General features: G+C 38.3%; 1 protein-coding gene across 9 annotated transcripts in view; it reads right to left on the minus strand.

The window, feature by feature from the left end:
- LOC131692479 (uncharacterized) overlaps nucleotides 1-19,077 on the minus strand; it is a 534,648-nt gene that overhangs the window by 328,738 nt on the left and 186,833 nt on the right. For all 9 annotated transcript variants that reach the window (XM_058979544.1, XM_058979545.1, XM_058979546.1 and 6 more), the window contains one exon: nucleotides 15,562-15,668. In XM_058979544.1, coding sequence (XP_058835527.1) covers nucleotides 15,562-15,668 — 107 coding nt within the window. The remainder of the gene's footprint in view (nucleotides 1-15,561; nucleotides 15,669-19,077) is intronic.

The following is a 19,077-nucleotide window of genomic DNA, read 5'->3' on the forward strand; positions in this document are numbered from 1 at the left end:
GTTGATTCAAAAAGGCCGGATTCTTCTGCGTGTTGCAAGCACAAAGGAAACAATTGACGAATTTCACGCCAAATCGTATTCAGAGTTGGCAGCACCCTCTCAGATTTTAGTGAAACTTTCTGAACATGAAGAATTTGTCACAAAAAAACCACTTTGCATACTTTGTTTTCCCAAAAATGATCTGCTGACTGTCTTTTGAAAAGGGCCAAACTTTTTTTTGCCATTTTTTTTTCAAATAGCTATAGTCTAAAAATGACAAACCTTACAAAAAAATGTTATAGGAGTGGTTTTCACAAAATTAGTCAAACTTTCAAATAAAAATATTGAAAAAATTCTTCATTGACTCCTACACTGAAAAAAAAAAAACGGTTTTAAAAATTTTGTCGATTTAAAAAAAACCATTTTTGATGTGGATGAAATTTTGTTCAAAGATAGGTAATTATAATCCCTATCTACAGTCACAAATTCAAAAAACTTTTCCTTGCCCAAACTGATTTTTTTCTTCAGTGTATTTCTATAGAAAACTAAACCAATGAAAGTCATAATCATCTCAGAATCCAATAAAAATCAGTTTGTGAAAAGATATTGTCTAATTTAGCAACTAAGCATATTTTTATTAATATTATTATTATTTTTTTTTTCATTTTGATAAAATCGAAATTGTTTTTATTACTTTTTTACGTTTTAACGACATTCAATTAGCTAGAGATTACTGGGTAGGGAAAGTTATGAAACTTAGAGCCATAGTACTCAAGTGAGAGCAAGGATGTGAAGTAAACAGATCGGAAAACTAGAAGTGGCAGGGTCATTAGAACAGGCTTAATATCGTGCGGGCTTAATTTTTGCCTTCTGATAATGAGGGTCGAGCTTAGGCAGAATAACTACGAATCACTCAAGTTCACTATCATGTGTCCTTGATAAAGGTAGACGTATCTATCTTTACCGTGACAACCGGCAAAAATTAAGCCACGCAAGATCACCACTGAAAACCTGTCGACTAACATAGTCGAAATAAAAAAAGGGAAAAAAGAAAAAAGAAACTGATGGGATTCCATCGGCAGCGGTGGGTAGCCGCTGTAGACACAGCCACTTCCTTACACAATGTAGCAAACCCGCCACGACTGTGAGAACAGTGACAATAGTCTAATAAAAATCTATCCCGGCATTCAAAAGGCATACAGAGATGAACAGCAGCAATCATCATTCAGATTGATGCTAATCGTCGACAGGTTTTCAGTGGTGATCTTGCGTGGCTTAATTTTTGCCGGTTGTCACGGTAAAGATAGATACGTCTACCTTTATCAAGGACACATGATAGTGAACTTGAGTGATTCGTAGTTATTCTGCCTAAGCTCGACCCTCATTATCAGAAGGCAAAAATTAAGCCCGCACGATATTAAGCCTGTTCTAATGACCCTGCCACTTCTAGTTTTCCGATCTGTTTACTTCACATCCTTGCTCTCACTTGAGTACTATGGCTCTAAGTTTCATAACTTTCCCTACCCAGTAATCTCTAGCTAATTGAATGTCGTTAAAACGTAAAAAAGAAAATGTGACTAACATAGTCGAAATAAAAAAAGGGGGAAAAATGTTTTTATTACTTTATCTGAAAGTACAACTCCTTGAGAATGTATTCCCAAATTTTTATAGAGATCCGAGAAATAGATCGAAAGTTACAGCGCTTCCAAGTGCGCTACGTCTACCAAGAGCAGTAGTAATTTGAAATTTTTAACTCGATTTTCTCGAAATGTAGTCTTACTAAAAATGGTTTTTCCGTGATCACGATTGCCGAAAAACAACTCAATCAATTTTCTCATTTTTTTCAATTGATCGTAATTAATTTTTCTCGTACTTTAACGACTCCTTATTTATTCATAAATTTTTGCTTCATGGATAAGAATTTTTTAAAACAATTTTTAGAGCTTAAAACAGCGATTTTTTTGACTGAAAACGTTCTCGAATGCAGGAAAAAATAATTATTTATTCAACTAATCGTTAAGGTACGAGGAATGCTCATATACTAATAAATTTTTTTTGAGTTTTGGGTTTTTAGATGATCTATTGGTCTCCAATCGTGATCACCGCAAACCTCTTAAATAAAAAAGGGTTTCGGGGAAAAAGCCATAACTGCGCCAATTATCAATTTATTTTTATAAACTTATGCTTGTTTATTTTACTGAAAAATGTACTACTAAAATATTATAAGTTTGATGTTATGAAATCATTCCTTTATTTCTTTAGGGTAAGGTGGGGCAAATCTGACTGTTGGGTAAACCCGACCCTCCTCTGTTACCGGAAATCAGAAGCACTACAAGAACTAATATCAATGTTGTCGTGTAGAGCATCGAAAATAATCATAATGGTGGTATGGCAGCATTTTATTAGTGTACATTGAGATGCTCAAACGACAAGAAGTGTGTTTTTACAACTTTTGACTTGATTTTTGTGCATCATTGACTACAGGATATTTCTGACAGTTAAAGTGATAGCATAAAAAATGTAAGTGGATTTAAATTCTTTTATCAAAGTCTTACAAAGTGCGTAGATGAATTTAGTCCAACTTTTTCCATACTTTTTTTTTATTACAAAAATGTTGATTTATCAAATTGAAATATATTTCTATATTTTTTTTGCAAAATGTTTCATAAATACAAACGAAAGACACAAAAACTTGATGAATATAGTATTCGTCGAGCGATTGCTACTATGCAAATATCTTTACGTGTTACTGCTCGTGATTTTGACATTCCAAGATTGACATTGAATTCCATTTTCTTCATGATTCAATTCAATAACATAGCATTCATTGATTTATCATTGAAAAACCAAAAAATGCCGGTAATATCTGTACTAAATCAACCAAAAACATAGGCGGTCGGGTTTACCCCACCATTTTTTTTTTAACTTTTTCGTAAAGCGCTTGTATCTCAAAACTTTCCCAAGCTGCGAATAAAATGCTATAAATAGAAGGTTGCCGAGAAGTCTAACCTTTAATTTGGCATATAAAACGACTTGATCCGATGTAAAATGAGCATTTTACAGTTTACTTACCGTTTACTAGGTCGGCTTTGCCCCACCTTACCCTACACAGATTCTTTCTTTCTCATCCACAGTCGCTATTACCATTACTTGGACCACAAACAATTTCCAAGCTTGTTGCTATGGTTCGGGAAATGTTGACAATGGCAAAAGCTGCGTCAATCACCTCAAAATCAACAGCAAGCACCATTATTGAGCGAGCTCACACTCGTAACCCGTGAGAGCAAGAAACAATAAAGAAATCAGATGTTCGCGAATATGGAGGTAACAACCACGATGGTGACACGTAAGAATAAACGACGCAATTATTGAAGAAAAAATATTTTTCCGCCTCGTAAACAGGTTTCAGTTCGCAATGGCTGGTCACTCACACTTGAATTGCAAGATAACCATTGAAACTCGTTTGATTATTTTTATTGTTTACATCAAGGAAATATATGAAACACAAAAGGTACCGTTTAGCTAAAGCACTCAACCAAGTCCAATAAATCAATTATATAATAAAGCAATAGAAAACTTTGAGCACGAAAACTCTTCAAAAATGACCGCTAGTGATTGCCATGTTTATCAAAACTCAGATATTATGCTACATAATGACCAGGGTAAAGTTAGTTATGTAAATGACAAGTTTAATTTCATTACATACGAGCCAAGCGTTCCGTACTAAAACACTGTTAATCCGGAAACCGTGACGAGAAATTTTCAATAACCGTACAGTAAACAATAAAAACGATAACAGAGTAATAACAGGTAAACCAGTGGTTTTACTGGGATGCGAGTTCATTTACATATTACACATTTTAGTCGTTTTTAATGCCTTCCAATCAATGTTCATGTACGTTCAAAAACGACGTGATAGAGAACAGACAATCACGGAGAGCGACTAAAATGTTGTGACTAGTTAATTTATTAGGAAGTTAATTTATTGGGAATATCGTTTCGATTTCATGTCTTCAGTATGTAAAAGCCTCTGTTCGTTGTGATGTACAATGAGAGAGATGATCCGGAATCATGATGCAAAGAGAGGAAAAAAAACAATCAATTGGAGTCGATTCCAGATCACCTCATCGATCTTCTTTTATATTAAAGTGGTTCTGAGCTGCGGCCTGATCCTCTCCTTTCAGTTTGAATAAAACGACATCTTTACTAATCTTAATGGCGATTGTGGAAAAAATTAGCAGCTAATTATATTTATCAAAAAAAAATCACTGAGCAGGTTAGTGTTAATATATTTGTTTATCAAATTGCCGAATTGACATGCAAAGTGTAATTGAAATCATCTTAGGAAATTCAATTGCCAGAAGAAACTAGAAAGTTGTCCATACAAACAGTTTTACACGAACCGGATGAATTGCAGTAATTTTAAAACAGAGAAATCTAGAAAAAGTCTCTTGAGCAAAGAGAAATTAAGTGCGATATGTTCTCTTTCGTGTTTATTGTTTCTATGGTTATTATGGTGGTGTCATCAACGAAATCGGTCTGCGATATAAAAAGTATCAAATTGTCTGATAATATTGCCGAAAACATTGAAACTACACAGAAGTCTTATATGTAAAAATGCAAGTCAATACCTTGCTACTACGTTTCGTAGTGGAACTTGACTTTTTGTTCCGACAGACTTCGCAGCCGATTTTCAATATACAGGACAATTGTTATGGGCCTCAAACATACGACGAGTAATTTATGAGGCCATCGCCCCACCCTCTGATCTGCCGGGCCAAGGCTAGTCTTGAATATAGTTTCATTTAAACTTAAAATGTCATAAAATTGAGAAAATTCGCGTGATGCCACAGAACTGGTAATAGTCGAAGGATGCCAAAAGTTGAACTGTTTCTCCGCATCTACAAATCGCCTGCCAGAAGAGAAAATATAAAGCAAATTTCGACTTTCTCTTTGTTCAAACATTCACTGGATATTTTTCTACTCATGTCGATTTAGCGTTAGAACCTTGTAAACGTGTAATCTAGAATACCTTCCATTTGCTAGAACCATCAGGAATTGTCATATCCGATTAGCCCCTAAATACTTTCTCTTGAATATGTATTGTTGTAACTCTAGGAGGGATTCCATGAGAAACCGACCGACCGCAAAATATGACCGTCGTTGATCCGAACGAAACTTTACATTTGTGTTCGGTTTATGAATCTCCATGATTTTTTTCTGGCAATTTCAATATTCTGATACAAGAGCAATTTTTCAAAAGGGCGAAGACGTTTCTATGTGCAATAATTTCATTTTTTTTGTTCTATTACACTATTTTATACAGTAAAACTATCTGAGAACGAAATACATGTAATGATTACTTCTGCACGGAAAAAATATACACTGAAAAAATGTTGTGTCATTTTTCACAAAAACGAAAATTTATGATAAAAATTCAAATTTAAAAAAACCCTTTTTCTATTTTTTAAATTTTGTCAACAAAAATTTAAAGAGAAAAGAAAGCTATACAAAACAATCAGAATAGGATTCAACCACATGATCTGATGATTGAACTATATAGTTGAATTGTTTTTGTGTAGCTTTCAAATGGTTTACAATATCGCCTTGATGTCAATGGGAAAGTTATAGAAAATGTTATGGGCCTTACAAAAACTAATTGTTGGTGATGGAGAAACGCGAATAACTTCTGAAAAGGTTGTAATAAAACAAAATAATTGTGCTGTAAAAACAAAATCTAAATATCTCGAGAACTACTACATTTCAGAAATGTTTTGTTATAAGCATTTTGATTTAAAATGGCGTTTAGAATCATATTCAAAAATAAAATTGTGCTTTTGACTGCAAATAGTATGAATTAAAAAATTTGTCAAAAGTTGTTAGGAAAACATTTTTATTGAAAGCTTCTCCATGATCCAAATACACTGACAAAGCTTTTATTTATGTCTTTAAAACGATAAACATTAGACTTTTGACAATTTATGATGGGGTAACGCGAATAACTTTTAAAAAGGACATAATTACATGAATTAATTGTTTTTGTTGGAGCAAAATTCCAAATATCTCGAAAACTGTCGCATTTTGGAAGATATTTGTTAAATGCATTTTGATTTAAAATGATACTTAGAATTATATTCTGTAATAAAATTACAGTTTTGTATGTTAATTAGAATGAAATTTAAAAACATGTATAAAGTTATTGTTAGAAAAACTTTTCTTCTGATAATTTTCCCATCATGAAACCACATTCAAAATGTTTCCTTTCTCTTTAGATTTTTGTTGACAAAATATAAAAAAATAGAAAAAATGTTTTTTTTTGTAATTTAAATTTTTATCATAAATTTTTGTTTTTGTGAAAACTGACAACATTTTTTTCATTGTATATTTTTTTCTTGCAGAAGTATTCATTCCCTGTAACTCGTTCTCAGATTGTTTTACTGTATAAAATAGTGTAATCGATCAAAAAAAAAATTGAAATTATTGCCCGTAGAAACGTTTACGCCCTTTTAAAAAATTACGCTTGAGTCAAAATAATCTTATTGACTGTGGAAAATGTTTAATCTTCCATGCCGGTTGAACTTTTAAAGTTTTATCGGAATCTAAGATGGTCGGTCACGATTTTAGAAATTTTCGGACGAACCTTCGTGGAATTTCTCAGCAAATTTTAACTTGTAAAGAAATAATTAAAATTATATTTGAAATCAATAATTCGTCGATGTACTATTGCCTGTTTCGTAGAGAACACATCTTAGGATATTTAGTTTTGAATTGTTTTCACTAAGAACTTTCCAAAATTTCATTCAGTGTCTAGTGACTATCTCAAGGACATTTATGTAATACTTTTTTAAGAACTTGATTTAAAAAAAATAGTGTGGCACACTCCCCAATAGAGCCAAAATTAGCAACTGTTTGTTACTTCATACGTATGTTCCAATGATTACTCACCGATTCTTGTTTGACAGCCTAAAAACATATACAGTAAGGTGCCATTCTCACTGATCGAGTAAATAACCGAACGGCTCAAATGAAATGCTTTCTCACGTCGCACAGTGGGAAAAAATGGACCAAAAACGCGACTTTTTTTTTGAAAAGGCTGGATGCTGGTTTTCTTATGTAAAAAGGTTTGAATAATTGATTGCTTGTATTTACAACGACCGCACGGTACACTATCATGCCCGTTTTGCCCACATTCCTCCTTTCGTTTCAGTTTATGTTCAAAACTGAATATATAACTGTGAAGAAAGTTGAAAACGGCTGACAAAAGTTAGTATTTCTTATGTAAAAAAGTCCAGAGAATCGATTGAAGATAATTAGAATTATCTCACGAAATGTATACACCCATTTTATCCCAATTATCAGCAAAATTAATGTTTAAAGTTGGTCCTGGCTTCATATTTCGGTAAAAAGCTATATGCGGCTAATCAAAAGTGATGATTATTACATATAAAAATCCAGGTTATCATTTGAATATAGTTAGACTGGTCGTCCGAAACGTATGTACCCGTTTTACCCCAATTCCCCGCATAACTCAAGTATAAAGTTAAACCTGGCTCTGTATTTCAGAAAGAGGCTGAATGCGGTTGATTTCTTATGTAAAAAATTCTGGAGAATCGATTGAAAATAGCTAGAATGGCCGCACAAAACTCGTGTACCCGTTTTACCCCAAATCTTCCCATATCTCAAGTGGAAAGTTAAACCTGGCTATGCTTCTTGAAAAAAATGCTGAAGCTGGCTGATGAAAAATAGTAATTATTATGTAGAAAAATCCAGGAAACCGGTTGAAGATAGTTGGAATGACCGCACGAAACGTTTGTATCCGTTTTACCTCAATGATTCACATAACACAAGTGTGGTGATACACCAATTTTCAATATTTCAGAAAAAAGCAGAAAGCGGTTGATCAAAAGTAATTTTTTGTGTCAAACAATCCAGGAGGACCGGACAAAACACGTGTATCCGATTTACCCCAAATTCTTCCCATAACTCAAGTGTGAGGTTAAACCTGGCTGTACTTCTCGGAAAGAGGCTGAATGCGGCTGATAAAAAGTAGTAATTCTTATGTACAAAATTCCGGGGAATCGACTGAAGATAGTTAGAATGACCGTACGAAACGTGTATACCCATTTTACCCCAATTCTTCACGTAATGTATGTGTGAAGTTATACCTTACTCATCATTTCAGCAAGAAGCTGAAAGCGGCTCACCAAAGTAGTTTCTCTTATGAAAAACAGTTCAGGGAATCGATTGAAAATACTTGGAATGACCGCACGAAACGTGTTTATCCGTTTGTCCCCAATTATTTATCTATACAAGTGTAAACATTTACTTACCCAACATTTCAGAAAAAGGCTGAAAGCGACTGATTAAAAGTAATTTTTTATTTTAAATACTTCAGGGAATCAATTGGATGTAGCTAAAATGTCCACACGAAACATGTGTTCCCGTTTTACCCTAAGTTCCTGTCATAACTCAAGTATGAAGTTAAACCTGGTTGTACTTCTCCGTAAGAGGCTGAATGCAACTGATGAAAAATAGTAATTCTTATGCATAAAATATTCGCGTTCAGCCTCTTGCTGAAATGATGAGTAAGGTATAACTTCACACACACATTACGTGAAGTATTGGGGTAAAATGGGTATACACGTTTCGTGCGGTCATACTAGCTATTTCCAATCGATTACCCGGAATTTTGTACATAAGAATTACTACTTTTCATCAGCCGCATTCAGCCTCTTTCCGAGAAGTACAGACAGGTTTAACTCGTATTTGAGCTATGGGAGATATTTGGGGTAAAACGGGTACACATATTTTGTCCAGTCATTCGAACTATCTTACATCGATTCCCTGCACTATTTAACATAAAAAAGTTATTTTTAATCAGCCGATTTCCGCCTGTTTCTGAAATGATGAGTAAGACATGACTTCACACATACAATATGGTAATAATTGGGGTAAAACAGATACAAACGTTTCGTGCGGTCATTCCAACTATCTTCAACCGGTTTCCTGGATTTTTCTACATAATAATTACTATTTTTCATCAGCCAGCTTCAGCATTTTTTTCAAGAAGCATAACCAGGTTTAACTTTATACTGGAGTTATGGGAGGAATCGGGGTAAACGGGTACACAGCGGCCAGTCTAGCTATATTCAAGCGATAACCTGGACTTTTATACCTAAGAATTACCACTTTCGATCAGCTGCATATAGCCTTTTACCGAAATATAAAGCCAGGATTAACTTTAAACTTTAGTTTTTCGGAGAATTGGGGTAAAATGGGTTCTAATTATCTTCAATCGATTCTCTGGACTTTTTTACATAAGAAATACTAATTTTTGTCAGCCGTATTCGCAGTGGCGGCGCGAGGTGTTTTGCCGCTCGGGGCCAAAAATTAAATTTGCCGCCTCTTCAATAATGAATTTTTAAGAGTTCGATTATTTTCCACCTATTCATATGAAACAAATATGATAAAAGTATTAGAAAATGTCTGCATAAAAATCTTCACACTTCTTCACATTTTATTGTCAATATTTTGTTATTAATATATCACTTGTTTATATTTTATTAAATTTTTAAATGTATCTTTCTTACTTTCGCTTCATGCAAAAGTTTTACCCTTTTTGTCTATGATTGTTGAAAAATTCAGTTTGTTACCGTTTTCAGTTGATATTTTTCGGTGATAAATAATCAAAACCATAGTTTACCGTATACGTTTCGATTTCCCCCCAGCGACGGCAAGGCGCGTGAGTGAATAATTCTGAAGACGGCTGAAATTAAATAGGGAAGTAAGCTGAAACGTAAACGGTAAACTGTGGTTTTGATTAATTATCACCGAAAAATATCAACTGAAAAACGGTAACATTCATGAACGGTGACTAAAACCTGGAAACAAAAATTGAGTTTGGAAGCTGCATTGTATAAATATTTCCGGATTATCATTTCACATCACAAATCCATTTTGGTGATAATCTATTAAATGTACCTGAAATTGATTTCTTAGAACAGTGGTTTTCAATCTTTTTCGTTCAACGTAGCTCTTTCTGAAATTTTTTTGCCATCAAAATCCTGTCAGAAAAAAAAGATTTTCAATTGAATGAAAACATTAACTTTACAATCAGAAACCTGTTCCTGAGCACTCTCAGTAAGTATTTCAATTTATGACACACTGAAACGATATATGAAGACGAACATCCAACGGGAACTTATCAGGAATCAGAATATACTGGCTTAAATGGCACGTTCCCCGTATGTAGTCAGGGATTTAGATTGTCTTCGACTACCTTTTCCATTTTTGATTCATAGCAAAAAAAAATCGTGTTTTTCGGGACCTTCAGCGTCAAAAACTTTTCAGCCCGGTCATTTTTAACCGATTTTCAATTTCTGTGTTCTGTAAAGATGAACTACCCAACAGTATGTGTTATGTGCTTTAAAATACTGTGATCATAACTTAACTGGCGCCATTCTCCATTTTTACTGTGCTGCTGCGTATTGAACGCAGAATTCTTCTCTACAAACCGAGTAATCGATAACCTACTTCCTTCAACATCCAAGCTTCAAGGTTGTATAGAGCAACAGGGAGTATCAGTGATTTGAAGAAAATCAAGTTTTGCGCGCATTCTTAGGCTATTGGTTTTTAGCTGACTACGCAAACCATGCTCGCAGCAACAACGTGCCTTTTTCCTTTGTAGCTAAAATCGTTATCATATATAACTAGTATTTGAAGAAGCAGCAGAGGACGAAGGCGTTATGGCAACGGATCTTGGAGAATGCACAGAAGACGATAGGATACCGGCCCCTGATCTCCAAGAAGTCAAAGAGGAGATCGCTCGGCTGAAAAACAACAAACCTGCCGGTATAGATCAGCTACCCAGCGAGCTATTAAAATACGGTGGTGAAACACTGGCTAGAGCGCTGCACTGGGTAATCGCCAATATTTGGGAGGAGGAGATTCCTCCGGAGGAGTGGATGCAGGGTGTTGTTTGCCCAATCTGCAAAAAGGGTGACAATTTGGATTGCTGTAACTGCCGCGCGATCACACTACTTAGCGCCACCTACAAGGTCCTGTCCCAAATTCTTTGCCGTCGATTGTCACAATTTGCAAGGGAGTTCGTGGTGTACTCCCAAGCGGGATTCATGGGTTCCCGCGCCACCACGGACCAAATAATCGCAATTCGGCAGGTTCTGCAGAAGTGCCGCGAATACAACGTGCCCACACATCATTTGTTCATTAATTTCAAATCGGCATATGACACCATCGATCTAGATCAGCTATGGTATATAATGCACGAGTACGGTTTTCCGGATAAGCTAACAGGATTAGTCAAAGCGACGATGGATCGGGTGATGTGCGTTGTTCGAGTATCAGTGACATTCTCGAGTCCCTTTGAATCTCGAAGAGGGTTAAGGCAAGGTGATGGTCTATCGTGTCTGCTGTTCAACGTTGTGTTAGAAGGTGTAATAAGGAGAGCGGGGATAGACACGAGTGGTACGATATTCAGGAAGTCCGTCCAGCTTCTTGGCTTCGCCAACGACATTGACATAATGGCACGGAAATTTGAGGCGATGTCGGAAATGTACATCAGACTGAAAGCTGAAACCAGACGACACTGTGAACCTCCCATCCTGAGTTCGGTTGACGGTGACGCATTCGAGATGGTCGACGAATTCGTGTATTTGGGCTAACTGGTAACCACAGACAATGATACCAGCAGAGAAATTCAGAGATAGATCTTGGCGGGAAATCGTGCCTACATTGGACTCCGGAGGACGCTCCGGTCGAACAAAATCTACAAGACGCTGATTAGACCGGTGGTCCTCTACGGCCACGAGACCTGGACTATGCTCGAGGAGGACCCACGCGCCCTTGGAGTTTTCGAACGAAAGGTGTTGCATACCATCTACGGTGGCGTGCAGATGGAAGACGGAACGTAACGCAGGCGAATGAACCATGAGTTGCATCAGCTGCTGGAAGAACCATCCATCGCGCATACCGCAAAAATAGGACGTTTGCGGTGGGCTGAACACATCGTAAGAATGTCGGACGACGAACCGGTGAAGATAGTTCTTGAAGGCGACGCTACAAGAACAAGAAGACGGGGCGCACAACGAGCACGGTGGATCGACCAGATAGAGGACGACCTGCGGACCCTTCGAAGACTGTGACGCTGGCGACAAGCAGCAATGGGCCGAGTGAAGTGGAGACGGCTTCTGCATACAGCAAGAGACAACAAGGCCTGAAAGGTAAGGTAAGTATTTGAAGATATTTATATGAATTCGTTGTACCGTACCCCACCGATTTCCACCTCGAAACCAAAACGACTACTACGTTCTCTATCAGCTACCATGTACCTTGTCGTGTCAGAGTTTATCGTCAGTCCGATTCTTGCAGCTGCCCTGTTAAAAGGCATGTGAGATCTCGTGATGACGGTTTCGTTCTTATGCACATCAGATCTTCGTAACGCTTGATTTTATCCTATCCAGCATCATACGAATCAGCTTAATCAGTTTTGTCGGGATACCACGCTCAAGCATTATCTGCCACAGTTCGTTTTGTTTTACTGTGTCGTATGCCGCCTTGAATACAAAGATGGTGAGTCCGCAAATTGTTTTCCCGGAATATTTATCCAGAATTTGTCGCTGGGTAAACATTTGGTCCGTCGTTAACTGTCCTTCTCGAAACCCACTTTTTTATTTCGATTATAAAGGTTTTCACCTTAAGGTCATTCGCCTCTTCGGCTTAGAAAAATGCGTACAAAGCAATCGATTTACCAACTACGCTACGCCCACCCCCGAAAACCCGCTTTGATATTCGTCGACAAAGCATTCAGCCAACGGGCGCAGTCTATCCAACAGAACACGAGAAACTACCATGTAGGCAGCATTGAGGATCATTATGCCTGGGAAGTTTACAGCCCTTCTCCAAGATTGAGCATATGAGGCCATTCAACCAATCCGAAGGCATTTTTTCTTCCACGCATATTATCCCAATCACGCAGTGGATTGCTTCGCACAGCCAGTCACTACTAATTTTTAGAAGTTCAGGCGGGATTCTGCCCTTCCCAACGACCTTATCGTTTTTAAGCTTTCGCATAACCTCCCGTCTAGAAATCACTGAACAAAAAGAAATTGCAGGTTTGTTTACCCCTCGCTAATCGCCGGGTCCACTTACTCAAAAAAAATCTTCGGTCGAAAAACCTTCGCTACCGCACGAAGCTAAACTTCTATAGAACACTTATTAGACCGTTAGTCTTATCTACTATGCTGGTACCGTACCCGCAATTTAATAGGAAAGAAAACACCTCTCCTTAAAAGATTGAAAATACAATGTATTCTTTATTAATTAGAGGAATTAAAAGAAAAACAAATAGTTCATAGAAAAGTTCAATAATTCCGTAACAATTGAAATTTGATTATTCGTGTAGAATGAGAGATTCTTAACCATGGACCAAGCCATCTGTATATGATAAAGCTCCCTGGTTTAATCCCAACAAATTAGTCTGCATACTCCCACTACAAGTTGCAATATGTATATAGTTTTGTTCTATCGCATCCATCATCCCGATCCCCAACCTTTTTAATCGTCAATAGTTGCCAAAATGAAATAAATTGATTTTTATCGTAATTAATAAAACTTGAACAATTACTAAAACACTATGGAAATTTATTGAGTAGGAAATGCCGCCCCCTGATTTTGCCGCTCGGGGCGGTTGCCCCCTTCGCCCCCCCTTAGCGCCGCCACTGCGTATTCGACTTTCTTCCGAGTTATATATTTAGTTTTGAACATAAACTCAAACGAAAAGGGGGAATTGGGGCAAACGGGCATGATAGCGCACTTTAAGGTCATTTTAAATACCTGCAATCAATGCCTCAGACATTTTCACATAAGAAATATCCAGTTTTAATAACAATACTTAGCCTTCTATCAAGTTATCGAGTAAAGTCGCGTTTTTGATACTTTTTTTCGAACGGTGTGTCGTCTTGTACATCTTTAGTACCAATTCTTTCGCACAATCGCTTCAACATAGGTAGCCATGACAATTTTTATTGTGGTCAGCAGAAGCAGCAGCAGATCCACCGCGCGCGGAAAAAGAGAACAATAATGGAAACCGTCTTATTTGCCGGTTGATATCATCATAATGATCGCTTCTAGTGAGTATAGGGTTCTAAATCTTTTTTTACTTAAACCTGGTGGGGTTAAGAAACTCGAAAATAATTTTAAAGTCAGCAATTCTAAAAGTTCATCATTTTTTAACTTCCAATGCTCAATACGATTCTACTAGAATATTTACAATAGCCCAACTACGTGGAAAACCTGATCGAAGACATTCTAAATTCATTAGAATTGAATAATATTACAAGTTAACGAAGAAATATCAAAATTTATTTTTTCGAGGTTAACGTAACCTGTTCCTAGCAGCACTGTTCCAGCGAAATCCATTCAAACTAATTACAATAACTGCAGTTCTACAGATAATACTCCTAACCGATAGTGCTCAAATGAAATGTAAAAGTCACATTGACTTGTTTTGTGAACAAATCTTACATAAAGCAAAAGTAATAGCTGTTTAAAAACGTTGTCGTGTATAAAAAACCAGTGGAATGAAAGGGGTAAATACTCCATGGTGAGATGTATCCGATGATAGTCCATGAACTACTTATTCACCATTAATAAGCGCCACAAAATCATTACACGCACTTCGTATTAAACTACTTCGCGGTCGTTATCGACTGGCAAACAACGAACGGTAACAATAACATCTCCTACATACCGGCCACCAGCGCGAGCATATGAAGCTAATTAGAACCGCAATTATTACTTTTTAAATCATTAGATATTTAATTAGCTTTCGTTTAGCAATGAAGCTTAAACTTTTAATTGGAGCAGTGGGATAGTATAATTGTCGAGTATTTAAATAGAAACCGTTTTTTTGCAAATAGCTATTAGTTGATTTTTTCCATATGACGTGCTAATTTAAATATGGTATCACCAAGGATAATCGAATAATAAACATACAGTAATAGAAAATAGTGCAGAGATCCAGAAAATTTGTCACTCAAATTAGCTCACCATGATGGCATTTGATTCCTCTATTCTCAATCCGTTCCTGAATTTAATTGATTCCTGATAGATTTCCAAGCAAGTCAAACTTTATCCAAAAGATGAAAGCCTGAGTTGGCTATTTATTGGAAGTGGTTTAATTGATATTTCAAGTTGGTATTGCCCTGAAAATCGATTGACCGTCAATCGAAAGTGCTCTTTGTCTTACGTTCAACCGGTTTGCGAAACACGAATGTCAATAAACTCCCCTTTTGGTAGGAGGAATTTCCGGAAAATTCTAGCTAGACGCGAATGTTTGTCACACAGAATTGGTACTACTACTACGGCGTGTATTATTTACAGCTCATCTGAGGTCGGTGGGTTGGTTTGTTTGAAATGTTGTTTTGTTCAGTTCAGTTTGTTGAATGTAGCTACATACTGCTGAATGGCGGGTCGGTGGCTGAATCGAGAGCGGCTCTTGATTACGATACAATTATGCGACTGTTAACTAGCGGTTTCCGCACAAATGCTCTATGCCGGACTTACCCTTGCCTCGTCCTGCCTGCTGGCGTTCCTCCTCCTCCAGGGCCTGTAGGACGGCTGACTTTGCCAAGCTCGGTGGCTTGGTGGTCGACGGATCTTCAAAGTCAATTCTGAAATGAAATGGGACGAGAGAGAGAGAGAGTATAGATTAACATCGATTCAAAGGGTCGAATATAAATGGTGAGGGACGATAGAATAGCTTAATTTAAATTAAGCAGATGATTCCGATACGGTTTACTGTGCAAAGTGGATCTAAAATCAATATAGCATCTCTCAGAAGAGCTCCCATCGTGTCTAAGAGCAACTAAGAATCACAAGGCTTTATATGATACTTTCACCTGTTTAGCAAGAGAACTACATTTATTTTTATTCGATAAGTGATTGTATGCAATTATTGCTGCATCAAATGTTCGAAATCACGTTTCATTATACTACTAACTAGGATTCGTAACTTTTGATTGTGGATATCATGTTGTCATTGAAACAAATACCATTTCCCAGCAACAAGATCCCTAAGCTACCAGCCAAGATTAGGATTGATTGCAGTTCCTGGAGCAATAAAGAACTGTACAGCTGTTAGAAATTTCCACCTGATTTAAGCCCCCATCTCCGCAAATGCAATCATTATCACAGTCACTCTGATCCTTGCCAACTTTGCTCATTGCAGCCGCTTTGACCGGTTCGGCGAACCAAAAACGCAAATCGAATCCATAGTTCAAAATTCCTCGCAAATGCTGAAAGTGCATCACCATGGCACAGACGGTGAACTTTCCACCGGTATCCTCTCAAAACGTAACCAAATAGAGACCGAATCCATATGAGTTTTTGAATTGGGTATAAATCTCATTCTGTTCCAGGGCTCACCAGTGATTTGAGCTTGCCGTACAAATAGGATTGCGTATATATTCATATCTCTCTACTCGACTGGATCGCCGCAGTAACAGATATCAAACCCATCAACTGGAAATCTCGGGCATAGCTGCGGCAATGCTCGGCTGCGATGATGTTTATGTGATGCCATTCATTTTTCATCCCAACTTTGCTAGGTCTCTAGCGATGCCACAGCCATCAGTGAGCCGGCTGACCTGTGGAAAGTATGATGAGTAATAACGCTCAATGGTACAAATTGCATCAAACCCATTCTCGGAACAGATGGATAACCGGACAAGAGTTCGGTCGTTCCTGGTGGAAATAAAACCAACCCACCAATGTAGTTAGCATATAGCCTCAGTATCTCATCTTTTATCCACACTCCTATCGGGCTGTTGGGGGAATTGCTCCGGACCCTGAAGTCATCATGCACGGATCATTCCCTTAACAATATTGTGTCGAGCAACAGTACGATGAGCGGATCGTCTACCGACTTCAATCGAAAAAGGAGAACGAACTCATCCTCTGATGCAGCTGTAGGACCAACTATGATTAGAGTGCGAATAGCCCGACAGTTAGTCTTTTTACACCTGTATCCTTTCATTTTTCATCGGGCAATATTAGCAAGTCAAAAACAGCAACTGGTTTGAAGTTTCCTTCCGCAGGATGGCTGCGCAAAAATTAGCATCAACCTGATGGTCCATCCAGTGCGGCACATAACCCTAACTTCAGAGAAATGTCACTACAAAGCTTCGGGATGTAAAACAAGAAAAGTCGCCACTGCATAGTTTACATAAGCATGTAGCTTTGTGGATGATGATGGTGGTGGTGGTGGTGGTCTCATTTGCACAGTTTCTTATGGCACAATTAAAAAGTTTCTGTCCTTTTCAACTGTGGTCTTTCGAAGTGGCAACGTACACTGACTGGAGCGAGGGCGAAAACTTGTTTCACTCACAATTCAACCCATTCTGTAAAGAAATATCATCTAGTAGGCTAGTGGGTTGACTCGATGCAGCATACTCGTAACTAGCAGCTATTCTTGTTAGGATTCTTTTACGAGGGGTCGGCGGAAGCTTGTTGATGGTGGATTTGTGTGCATTGGTAATGTGGAAATTAATTTTTAGATTGGTGAAGTTTTTTTTTTTAAATTATCAGATGATAGCTATGTATAGTTTGCAGGAGCCGATAACAATTTGCATCCATTGTAATGATGAGTTCTATTTCACACAAGTAGCATTTATAAATCATCTATTATGCTACTGACAAAAATACAAAATCCGATTAAATTACAGAAGAGATGAAGAGCAGAAGAGCAGAAGAGCGGAAGAGCGGAAGAGCAGAAGAGCGGAAGAGCAGAAGAGCGGAAGAGTAGAAGAGCGGAAGAGTAGAAGAGCGGAAGAGCAGAAGAGCGGAAGAGCAGAAGAGCGGAAGAGCAGAAGAGCGGAAGAGCAGAAGAGCGGAAGAGCAGAAGAGCGGAAGAGCAGAAGAGCGGAAGAGCAGAAGAGCGGAAGAGCGGAAGAGCAGAAGAGCGGAAGAGCAGAAGAGCGGAAGAGTAGAAGAGCGGAAGAGCAGAAGAGCGGAAGAGCAGAAGAGCGGAAGAGCAGAAGAGCGGAAGAGCAGAAGAGCGGAAGAGCAGAAGAGCGGAAGAGCAGAAGAGCGGAAGAGCAGAAGAGCGGAAGAGCGGAAGAGCAGAAGAGCGGAAGAGCAGAAGAGCGGAAAAGCAGAAGAGCGGAAGAGCAGAAGAGCGGAAGAGCAGAAGAGCGGAAGAGCAGAGGAGCGGAAGAGCAGAAGAGCAGAAGAGCAGAAGAGCAGAAGAGCAGAAGAGCAGAAGAGCAGAAGAGCAGAAGAGCAGAAGAGCAGAAGAGCAGAAGAGCAGAAGAGCAGAAGAGCAGAAGAGCAGAAGAGCAGAAGAGCAGAAGAGCAGAAGAGCAGAAGAGCAGAAGAGCAGAAGAGCAGAAGAGCAGAAGAGCAGAAGAGCAGAAGAGCAGAAGAGCAGAAGAGCAGAAGAGCAGAAGAGCAGAAGAGCAGAAGAGCAGAAGAGCAGAAGAGCAGAAGAGCAGAAGAGCAGAAGAGCAGAAGAGCAGAAGAGCAGAAGAGCAGAAGAGCAGAAGAGCAGAAGAGCAGAAGAGCAGAAGAGCAGAAGAGCAGAAGAGCAGAAGAGCAGAAGAGCAGAAGAGCAGAAGAGCAGAAGAGCAGAAGAGCGGAAGAGCGGAAGAGCAGAAGAGCAGAAGAGCAGAAGAGCAGGGGAGCAGAAGAGCAGAAGAGCAGGAGAGCAGGAGAGCAGAAGAACAGAAGAACAGAAGAGCAGAAGAGCAAAAGAGCAGAAGAGCAGAAGAGCAGAAGAGCAGAAGAGCAGAAGAGCAGAAGAGCAGAAGAGCAGAAGAGCAGAAGAGCAGAAGAGCAGAAGAGCAGAAGAGCAGAAGAGCAGAAGAGCAGAAGAGCAGAAGAGCAGAAGAGCAGAAGAGCAGAAGAGCAGAAGAGCAGAAGAGCAGAAGAGCAGAAGAGCAGAAGAGCAGAAGAGCAGAAGAGCAGAAGAGCAGAAGAGCAGAAGAGCAGTAGAGCAGAAGAGCAGTAGAGCAGTAGAGCAGTAGAGCAGTAGAGCAGTAGAGCAGAAGAGCAGAAGAGCAGAAGAGCAGAAGAGCAGAAGAG

Source organism: Topomyia yanbarensis, chromosome 3, assembly GCF_030247195.1.
Source record: "Topomyia yanbarensis strain Yona2022 chromosome 3, ASM3024719v1, whole genome shotgun sequence".
Classification (NCBI taxonomy): domain Eukaryota; kingdom Metazoa; phylum Arthropoda; class Insecta; order Diptera; family Culicidae; genus Topomyia; species Topomyia yanbarensis.